Genomic DNA, 10,923 nt, shown 5'->3' with positions numbered 1-10,923 from the left:
ATATGAAGACAAGATAGTTCTTGATCAAAACACGTGAGCAGGAGATGAGTGCTGTAAACTGAAGTCTTACTTAGCTTCAGGGCTCCTTTTGTAGCAGGAGCTCCTCTGCATATTAGGCCACGCCCCCAGATGTAGCCAATCCTCATAGAGCTTACAGTAGGCCCTGTACTAAGAGCCCTCTAAGCTCTTGGAGGATTGGCTACATCAGGGGGCTGTGGCCTAATATGCAGAGGAGCTCCTGCTACAAAAAGAGCCCTGCGCTCTAACGAAAAGGCAAATAATGCACTTATTGTGGCTATAAACTGGGATCTCCAATAAGGTGCTTGTGGGTGCCATGGTGCACACTGACACCTGTCCTGGGACCCAAGGGCCTGGTTCACACAGCCTGTTGAGTCTGTGTTAAACTGATCCGGTTCTGTTCCGAATATCTTTTTTCCAGATATTATCAATCAGACTGCCATACTGCAATTCCAATCACTCCGCGGTGAAACTGTCTTCTGCTGTCCACATGACAGAACCATGCAGTTCTTTTTTCTCTCCACTATTATGCACATGTGCATGCATGCAGTATGCACATGTGTGCATTGTGCACAGTTTAAAACATTATGTGGTTATGCGCATATCGCTAAGTAGTAAAAAAATGGCAACCGTAAATTGGACGTCTGGGGCTCCTTTTGCTCTGGGACAGCCTTCAGACATCTGGAAGTTGGTTAATATCGCAGCAGAACTATCCAGACAGAGAAAGTTACAAGGTGAAACTGGAGAACTCAAAAAACGCCACAAAGGAGCAGGTAACAAAATAATCCGGTTCCGAGAAGGATTGGGGGGTGGGGGTGGCTACCACGAGTTAATACCGGGAGGCAGTTGTTGCTGTCTGATCAGCCACTTTAAATTCGGAAGGAAAAAGCAGCAACATCTGATTATACTGTGCGTCTGAACAGGGCCAACAAGTGTTTTTAGAAAATGTGGGGCCTTGTGGGGCTTTTGCTCAGCAAGGCTTTTGCTTGGCTATGAAGATTTTTACCTTGTTGGTAGCTGCCACCACAGCTCAAGGATCAGTCACTCTGTGACTGAAGTTAAGCTGAGACAGGCACAATGAAGCTGGTTTGACCTCCTGCAGCAGCCATTTTGTGGATGTGCCCATCATGCCGTGCCAGAGCTCCAAATGTGTCTGCAGGCTCAAAAAGGTGTGTGTGTGGGGGGGCTGCTATACATTGTTTCTATGAACAAAGTTAACTGAGAACATATACACTGGATGAAAAAGCATCCTTTACCACACACTGTCCACTCTGAGGTTTGAAATGGGCTTTACCTCTGTCAGATCTCCTCATTTTGCAATGCAAATAGGAAGGAAAAATAAGGAAAACAACATCTTACAAGTTACTTATGTTTAATGCTTAAAAGTTTGAATGCACAAACAATAATCTACCATTATAGAAGTACTTGTGGTCAATACAATGCATTAGAACTATGTACAATGACACAGTTTAGTATCAAAATCTTTCTACACTGTAGAGTATTACGAAACTGTTAATGACATCAAACACTGAGCACTTAAAACACATTTTTTTTGCTACCACATTTGGAACTTCATTGAACAGTCCATTTCAACTTGCAGCATTAACCCATTTCTAGTATGAAATTAAGTAATTTTCTACTTACACAATAAAGGTTTATCTACATAGTTCTTTTGATTTTGATCCATAGCAGCAAAGGCACTGTACATCAGCAGATCCACAGACTTAAAGATTTTTTAAAGCATTAAAAAAAGTCACAGGTCATAGTTTAACAGCAACAACAACAACATAAAAAGATAACACAATGTTTCTGGCACAATGGCTCAGCCTCCGTCCATTTCAGGGACATTCAACTAAGACTTGGATAGAACTGGCGGTAAATAAAGCAAGTCCTTCTCCCAAGTGAAAATCCATTCTGTTCCGCACTTCAGAATGAGTGCTCTTCTAAATCCTACCTCTAAGGTCCCCGCTTTTATAGTTTGTACACTTGTAGAAATCCATTCCCTTCTCAGTGCCATTTCCAATGAATATATCAAATATTTTTCTGTACTCTTTGTAACTGCAAAATTGCCCAAAGACACACATCTCCCTTTTCAAAGAAATGTGGCAAAAATGTCCAGGAGGGATGAAGGTGATTCTTTGAGACAGGTTATTGTACTTCTTGCTGAAACACACAAAAGAGAAGTGATATTAAAAAACTTGAACCACACACTGTATTTAAAGGTCTCAAAAGCATAACATTGTACGTAGCTCTGTTTACAAGCCATCTAAAATGGCAGTATTATAGAAGTGAAGAGTACTATTGTTTGGAGAACAAGTCTTTAGTGTCTTCTTTAGATGCATTTAAGTCTGACCGTGAATTAGGCAATTATTAAACTTGCCACTGACAGTTATGGCATTTTCCCCAAAACATGGTACTTTACAGATGGGCTGGGATGGGCAAAATCCTGCACTCTCATCATGCTCTAGATTCATTTCCCTAGCAGGTTGTCCAGCCAGGCAATGGACTAATACAGTAATGACATTATTTGTAAAACAGGAGCAGTTCACAGGGCTTTTTTTGTAGCAGAAACTCCTTTGCATATTAGGCTACACCCCCCTGATGTAGCCAATCCTCCAAGAGCTTACAGGGCTCTTTTTACAGGGCCTACTGTAAGCTCTTGGAGGATTGGCTACATCAAGGGGGTGTAGCCTAATATATAAAGGAGTTCCTGCTACAAAAAAAGCCCTGGCAGTTCATAAGGCATCCACTTTAAGAACAAAAGTGGCAAATAGTGTAACAGTGAAAATTAACCGTTTTCATTTTTCCTTTGAATTTCCATTTACTTCCCTGGATGTTATGCTAAGCATAATCTACTCCCCTTGGGGGTGTTTACATGAGTGGGGCCTATCAGTGCTGGACTTTACATGTATAGGTCCAGCATATTTATGGTCCATCTGCAGATACTTGGAAGACCCAGAAGCAGGACAGGCAGCCCTAGTGAAGTGAGAGAAGATTATCTTCTTCTATCATGTACAGTCTTTGTCCCTCTAGAAGTTCATTCAAATCAGGCTATTGCCTCTGACAAAATGTATGCATTATTTCTCAACAGTGCCACTTAATGAACTCATTTGTGATCAGAGCTGGTAAATAGCCGACGTGCCCCCTCCCTTAGTAATGCATTGTGATATTCTTTCTTTTCCCACAACCACTCATGCCCCAACGATATAAAAACAAACGCACCTTTAAATCCAAGGCAGAAGCTGATTACTTTATTTAGTCAGTTCCTTGTTAGAAAGTTTTCTTTTAAACAAAATAAATACATTACAGCTATAATACATAGTTAAAAGAGTCAGTTCCCTGTTAAGTATGCTTATTCCATCTTCTTCCAAGTAGATTGCTGGAGATTTGGTATTATAGGTTCTTAAAGAGTACTTGCTACTAAATAGCAAGTTTGGTGGGGGAAATTCCAGGTTTTTGAGTCCTCGGTTTGTGAAGGAGAGAAAGAAAAAAGTAATATACAGCAAAGTGCTACAAGGAGGAGTACGATTTGTCTCTAATAAATAACTTCATAGACTGTAGCTTTCTTGTCCCCAGAGCCAGTGACAATGTATTTGTCATCCACAGAGATATCGCAGCTAAGCACTGAAGAGGACTCTTTGGACTAAAGAATCAGAAGGGGAGGGGGGTGGGAAGAGGAACAGAAAGGAAAGAGTTATTAACCATTCCTTGTACCAAACAGTTCCAATATTTCAACTTTGTATAAATACTAAAATCTAAGATGGCTAAGCCACATTCTTTACTTTCTCTAATTCTTTCATCTCTATGTCCTCCTCCATAACTGTGTTGTGACCTCATTTGGTGGACTTGAAACAATGACCAGTCAATGGAACTGCTTGTCTAAGTACAATTCCATATATACCAAACCCCCACAAAAAAAATCAGCTGCAGACTAGTACAACATGAAACAGCTCAAAAGTGATTTTGAGATACTTGTGTTCAGAAACCACAATGAAAGCAACCTGGGCTAATGATCACACAAATTAATTATCGTATGGCAGTGTGTGTAGTATAGGCAGAAGATCCCAAGTGTGTCTGTCAGCTAGAAGTTCTAGCTCTTTTAATGTTACTAGGTGATGAGCTAAAATATTTTTTATTTTAAATAAGAGATATTTCAGAGGTGGTTTGCCACTTTCTATCTCTGTGTCATAACTCTGGTATTCCTTGGATGTTGCACATCCAAATATTAGCCAAGGTTGATCCTGCTTAGCTTCTGAGATCTGATGAGATCAGGTTGACAAGATTGGGCTATCCTGGCCTATTCAGGGCAATAAGAACTGGACAGGAACACAGGGGGGAAAGTTTGAAAACATCTCTAACTCAAAAGGAGGCTGCTGCATGCTGCTGAGAAAAGTTCTAGATTTCACAACTGGCTTATGTAGTTTCCAATATAAGATTGCACAGTAAGGGAGTATTAAGGGAGACCCATCTGGAAACAGTCAACAAAGGACTACATTGGCTTACAGGTGACCTAATTATTATTGTTATTTTTTACTTGGTTCAGAGGCTGATGGATTTCTTCCATATTACAGGTTTGGTTTGAAAAGTACCAATTCCTCTCCATATTGCTCTTTAAGTGTACATATCCCAACCAACAGTTTGCCATTTTACAAAGTTTCTATCTGGCTGGAATCTCTCCAGGTTTTATTAATACAACATAACAGAAAGGCTTAGCAACATTATCATTCTTGGCCAGCTGCTGGAACAATGAATTGATTCAATTTAAAGCTAAAACCCTCAGAGGTTGATGAAGTTTTACAATATTTTCCTAAAATCCTCAAGAATAAATATTGCAAAACTGCTTGGAGAAAGATTTAAAGATTATAACTCAGATACGTTAAGTTGCCACTTTCCAAGGCAAGCTGCAGGCCATTTGTAACTTTTCACAGCATTCCTAACAGATCAGCTGGACACCCAGATAGTCACTGTCCTACTATCATTCCCCAAACTCACTCACTCCAAACTGAATCAAGCCCAAGCAACAAACATATTGTGCAAAAAAAATAGTTCAACACGCAGGCCTAGAGTCCAATAAGATCTCTAATCATAATACAACTTTTTCACCCAACTCCTATAATTAGTTGTTAGAGAAAGTGAGTTTTAACTGAGGCTGCTATGTCACATTTATACCTCACATTTATCTCACATTCTTCCTCAAAGGAGTATGAATGCACCCCCTTTTTATCTTCACAATAACCTTGTGAGTTGAAGAAGCTAAGAAGACTAGTCCAAGGTCTCCCAGGGAACTTCATGATGAATAGAGATTTGAACAAAGTTGAAATACATAAATCTTAATTGCAGCATAATTTCACTGTGCCTAATAGCTCTGTATGCATGCAATAGCACTGTAAGAATGCACTGCGTGTGCAAAGGAACTGAGATTATATACAACTTCTTGCCACCTGTATGTCAGGGCAACACAAACATGTAAGGAATTTAAACACTTGTTCCTTTGATATGAGCCTAGCTAGGCCGGCTCAGATTAAGATAATTAAGACCTTTGCTTGAGGGCCCACACAATTTCCCTCCATTAACTGAAGATACTATTAGATTATTTTAATGGATAATCATATTTTTATTGCATAGCTCTTTTTGTTTGTAAAGCAATTTAAAAGCCTGTATTGGCTGAAGAGTGCATTTTAAATATAAATAATCATAGAGCTGAGAACAAAAATCTCAACTGTAGATGTTTTTTAAGTAAACATGGCACTTGATGCTTAAACTTGTAAAACTGGGAAATAGCTAACCCATCTGCCACCCCACATGGAAAAACAGGTAGGCAGTGTTTAGAGTGATAGCATGTCTGAAGCACAAGCATGTGGCAGTGCACAGGCTGACCTAAAGGAAAGGCTGACGATGGGTGCATCTGCTCTGAGGTGTGTTGGAAGGGATGAGGGAGCAGGTAATGTCTGGTCTCCCCAGCTTCTATGATTTTACCTGAAATATACTTGCTCCATAAGGTGTTCTCCATGCATTCAGAAGATTATCTTTTCCAGTGCTTACAAACCATTTGCCTGAAAAAAGATATTACAATTAGAAGCTGCTGGAAAATAGTCATTTTAACATCCTCAAACTATATCCTCTCTTTCCCCTTTCTTGGTGAAAATCACCATATGCACCAGAACCAGGGCGTTTTTTGAGCAGGAGAACACAGGAATGCAGTTCCAGCAGGCTTGATGTCGGAGTGTGGCCGAATATGCAAATGAGTTCCTGTTGTTTTTTTTCTACAAAAAAGCTCTGCGCGAAGCAATGGTGATCACAGGGGGTGTGGCCTAATATGCAAATGAGTTCTGCTAGGCTTCTTCTACAAAAAAAGCCCCTGGCAACTCTTTACCAAAATACGAGGTATTAAAATTCAGTCATGCCCATAAAATCATGCAACATTAGACACCTGGCTTCTCCTTCCCTATTTTGAGATATGTATTTGGTAAATGGAAGAAACTACTAGTGCATATATTCAACTGCTTACCACAATGAGCAAATTTCAGAGACAACACACAACTCTCATGAAGATGCAATTGATACTTGTCCGGTTTAGTGACATGCAAGACCTCAACATTGCTGTTCTCCATCCCTACAGCCAACCATTCTCCAGTTGGGCAATAACCCAATGAAAAGATCTGAAAAATAAAACTGTCCATTACTTGATGGTTCAAAGGAAGACATAGGATGCTTCCTAAAGAGCCTGTTATGGTACCTCTAGAAACAAGGAAGCACATTTCTGTCTACCACACAACATTTTTTTACAATGCAAATCAGACTGCTGCAGTACATTAAGATGCAGCAGCTCACAAAAACAAAATTCATCAATTAATGATATTTAACATAAGGCACTAATCAAGATCTCAAATTTATTTCTGAGTTGGGTTAAATTAGATGTTTTTAAACATGACCTCGGAGAAAGATCTACAGAAAGGACAAGTCACCAAGCCATTTAGTCTGGCAACCAAAATATATTAATAGGATTATCTGCTCCTTGTAGTGAAGTGAATAGTTTATTGTACATGGCCACTGGCCATTACAATATAAAAGCACAGTATAAAAAACACAATGTAGAATTTACATTCAAAATACCAAGCTTAAAAACCAAGTTTTCAGTCTGCTCCTTGTAGGGGTGACTTGGGTCAACCCACACCTATGGTACTTCAGGGTGGAGATGTAGAGAAAGATTTTTCTACCCAATGATAACCAGTGAAGAAAACAAAGGAAAGATTCTTCTGTGGGTTCCCTTCAAGACTGCTTTGAAAACACCTTGATCTTATAAAAATTAACACTGTCTAACTTGGCTTTTAGTAGGAGAGCACCTGAGATGTGAAGTCATGTTGCTGTAGCTGTCTTCCTTCCCTCAGATCCCAGGATCTCACAGTGTTGTCCAGGCCTCCTGTCCAGAGCTTAGTGCCATCATTAGAAATGTCAATGCAGCTGGCTCCATCTGTATGGCCCTGGAATTGTCTGAAAATGTCAAGTTGGGAGAAAAGTGAAATATGGAGCGAGCACATGTGCTTTGGAAATATGTTGTTTTGAGATGCAAGTTTCAAAGTGCTTCAGTACTAATTTTTAAGTGTGGAAAGTGTTCTGAAATCAAAACACAAGGGAGAACCAACTCATTTTCTATTTGCTGGGAACAACCTTTTGAATTACAGTGAACTCTTCTTCACAAGCATAAGCATCTTCCTCAGGGACATTTAGCACACTGTCCTAAATTTGCCATCTTACAGCAATTTCAGTGCAGAACAGTCTGCACAGGATTATTAGCTGATGATGTTCCAAATATTCATGTACAATTACTTATTAGATTATGTACATGTTATATTTCAGCTTAGTTATCCTTTCACTGGAGGTAACTGCAAACCAACGTGTATCTATGAATTCCCAGCATGAAGCTGCTCAAAATCTTATTTAATTAGGTTTAAAGCCTGGTGACCTATCCACAGTTCCCAGGAGTAAGCTGCACATTTTTCCCCCGAAAAAGGTATTCCTTTCCCCTGAAAAGACTCATAATTCAGTGACAGTGGAGAAATAGGGTAGGAAGACATAAGGCCACAAATGACTATGGATAATAATTCATTTGCTCATCATTGCAAATGGTTCCTGTTTGGTGGATTACAGCTAATCTGGAAATTGTCTCTTGAGAGAATGGAAAGACTCCAAGCATACAACAGACCAAAAAAATGCCCCTGCACCAATGGGATGATGAGTACAAGAAGTTGCATTCAGGCAATCAATTTTTTCTCAGGCTGTTTAGGTTCTGGTTGCTGTTTATGTATGGGTCTAACAATGTGACACCACACAGGCAAATACAGGTTATAGTCAACATATTCATCACAGCCTGACAATCCAAGCTTAGCTGACCTACCTGACTAGAGTCTGATTGTGCAGATCCCACACGGCAATGTTCCCATCACTGCAGCAGGAGAAGCAGACCTTGGAGTCAGGGCTGATTGCTAGAGCATAGCAGGCAGGAGCAGAGGATGTCAGTTCCGCTTTGATACGTGGAGTTGGAGCTGCCAGGTCCCAAATGGATAATGTGCTGGCTTCCCCACCGACAATCAGGGTGCGGCCATCTGGGAGCAATCTGCAGGAACGGATGTAGTTATCTCTGTTCTGTGGAGACAGAATCCATCAAGAGATTATTCATGAGGAAAGGAAAACAGCATTAACATGAGAGCAGAAATCCATAAAAGTATTATATTCCCTCTTGGCTTTAATGAGCCATTTATACTTATGACAATGATAAAGTGGATTAATGCCAGAAAATTACATGACATTAGGGAAGTACTTAAACTAGATCTACAAAATTCAGCAGTGAGAGATATTTAATCTTAATTAGCATCAAAATGCACAAATCCGCGCCCAGCCCCAAACAGTTCAAAGCTTGTGTAGTTGATTGCTTCTGTGGCTGGCTATATCGAAAAACAAAAACACAGAGCCCACTGCTTTGATTCCATTAGTTTAACCCCTTGAAGGAGACAAATACAGTTCTCAGCAATCACTTCATAAATTTTGCTGCCAATGCCAAGGAAAATTCTGAGAGAGATCTGGCAAACATTTTTACTTTCTAGTACTTTATTACTTACAGATTGATTGCCAAACCACTATGCTGGTAACAGCAGAAGACCACAATAACAATGCTTATTCTTTAAAAAGCACTGTAAAGGGGCTCAAGGACTTCATATATATTATTTCAGTTATGCTTGCGACAATTCTGTAAAGGAGGTCAGAATTATATTTCCCCATATTGACATTGGGGTACCCAAGTCCCACAGGGCAAATTACACTGGAAAAAAGTTCCTAATAAATGGTGGCTCTCGTTAGCATATACAAATAATGTGTATGTTCCTATATAATACCTTTTGGAAGATTTTTGTTGTGTCATATGCTAGGAGGGGAGAAAAGTGAATCAGACTTTAGGCTAGGCTGTATTGTTACAGCTACAGGACCATACTGGCTAGAACACAGCTTTAAATCAAATAGTACCAGATTCAGATGTTATTTCTGCTGTGAAGCTATTAGTAAATTTTAGGGAAGCCATTACAATTAACCTGGGTACCCCAATGTCAATATGGGGAAATATAATTCTGACCTCCTTTACAGAATTGTCGCAAGCATAACTGAAATAATATATATGAAGTCCTTGAGCCCCTTTACAGTGCTTTTTAAAGAATAAGCATTATTATTGTCCTTGGAAACATGCATACCATTATAAGATTATTGCTAAGGTCTTCCCTATCTTCAAAGGCTGAAAAGAGTTTCATGATTATTAAGACATTGCAGAGAGATAGAGAGGACATGATTCCATGGCTCCCAGAAGCTTACTCAATGAGACTGGAACATCAAAAACTAGTTTGTCAACACTAGTTAAGCCACTACATTTAAATCACTGTAGCCTCATTGAGTTAATGGAAATATACTGTCATGAATTCAAACGCTTCAGCTTGATGAAAACTTCTGTAGAGTACTTGCCTGCCTTTAAATGGTACAGATTTTTGATTCAGGCAACAATTAGAATCTCTATTACAGCAAGTTTTTTCTCTTAGCTACACACAAAGCTAAACTTTTTTGCTTTAAAAGCACAGAGTATATTGCCTAAACTGAGAGATTCACAAACTATGCCATCAGTGCTGAAATCTCTCATCAAAAGGGACAACCCCAATGAAACCCAATTAAATTAAGTTCCACAGTTTAAAATATGTGATTAATGGATTAAACACTTGGTAAAATGGAATATTAAATGTTTTTTAAACCCTGCTGGGGAAAAAAAACAACAAAAAACAAAACTATATATAGAAACATGAAAGAGGACAGTTCATTTACAACATCTATAACTACCAATGATGATTATGCCCTACTATGGCTGTCTTGTCAACATCACATTTCTATCCTGCCTGGCTCTGAATATGCATTTTTACTCACCAGACAATCCAGCTGAGACACAGGGCTTTTGTTCCCTGGATGACTGATATCCCAGACCTTGACACAGCCTTTCCCACCAGTATACACATGTCTTGTAGGATTGCTGATGGTCACTGCACATACCACTTCTCCATGGTTCAAGGTGTTAATCTGTCGAGCATGGCGTGGGATGCCTGGCCCAATAAGGGCATCTGGAGGGAAAGGAACCGGCTGCATTTGACCATCAGCGCTAACGTGAAATGAGTAAGCTCTGTGGGGGAGGGAGAGAAAAACATTTTAATTAGTCAAGCAAAAGAAAACTGCATCAAGTATAAAGCACATTCTTTAAAAAAACTTCCACAGTGATGTATATAACTTATCTAGTCATATGCTAGATTTTTATAGTCCTACACTTACTTTTTGACATGGGCACCAAGGAATTACATTTCTTTCAGCAACAGTTCCAAAACAGCA

At 39.5% G+C, this 10,923-nt stretch overlaps 1 protein-coding gene across 8 annotated transcripts in view; it reads right to left on the bottom strand.

Moving 5' to 3' along the window:
- Positions 1 to 1,373: 1,373 nt before the first annotated feature.
- The window catches only part of LOC132569374 (transducin-like enhancer protein 4), a 222,268-nt gene continuing 212,718 nt past the window's right edge, over positions 1,374 to 10,923 (bottom strand). For all 8 annotated transcript variants that reach the window (XM_060235383.1, XM_060235385.1, XM_060235384.1 and 5 more), the window contains 7 exons: positions 10,471 to 10,720; positions 8,414 to 8,661; positions 7,362 to 7,509; positions 6,527 to 6,677; positions 5,995 to 6,071; positions 3,241 to 3,661; positions 1,374 to 2,181 (listed from right to left, as the gene is read on the bottom strand). In XM_060235383.1, coding sequence (XP_060091366.1) covers positions 3,554 to 3,661; positions 5,995 to 6,071; positions 6,527 to 6,677; positions 7,362 to 7,509; positions 8,414 to 8,661; positions 10,471 to 10,720 — 982 coding nt within the window. In that variant the 3' untranslated portion in view covers positions 1,374 to 2,181; positions 3,241 to 3,553. The remainder of the gene's footprint in view (positions 2,182 to 3,240; positions 3,662 to 5,994; positions 6,072 to 6,526; positions 6,678 to 7,361; positions 7,510 to 8,413; positions 8,662 to 10,470; positions 10,721 to 10,923) is intronic.

The sequence above is a fragment of the Heteronotia binoei genome, chromosome 4, assembly GCF_032191835.1.
Source record: "Heteronotia binoei isolate CCM8104 ecotype False Entrance Well chromosome 4, APGP_CSIRO_Hbin_v1, whole genome shotgun sequence".
In the NCBI taxonomy this organism is placed as follows: domain Eukaryota; kingdom Metazoa; phylum Chordata; class Lepidosauria; order Squamata; family Gekkonidae; genus Heteronotia; species Heteronotia binoei.
The sequence above is the reverse complement of the archived record's forward strand: the minus strand, read 5'-3'. Positions and strand labels throughout refer to the sequence as shown.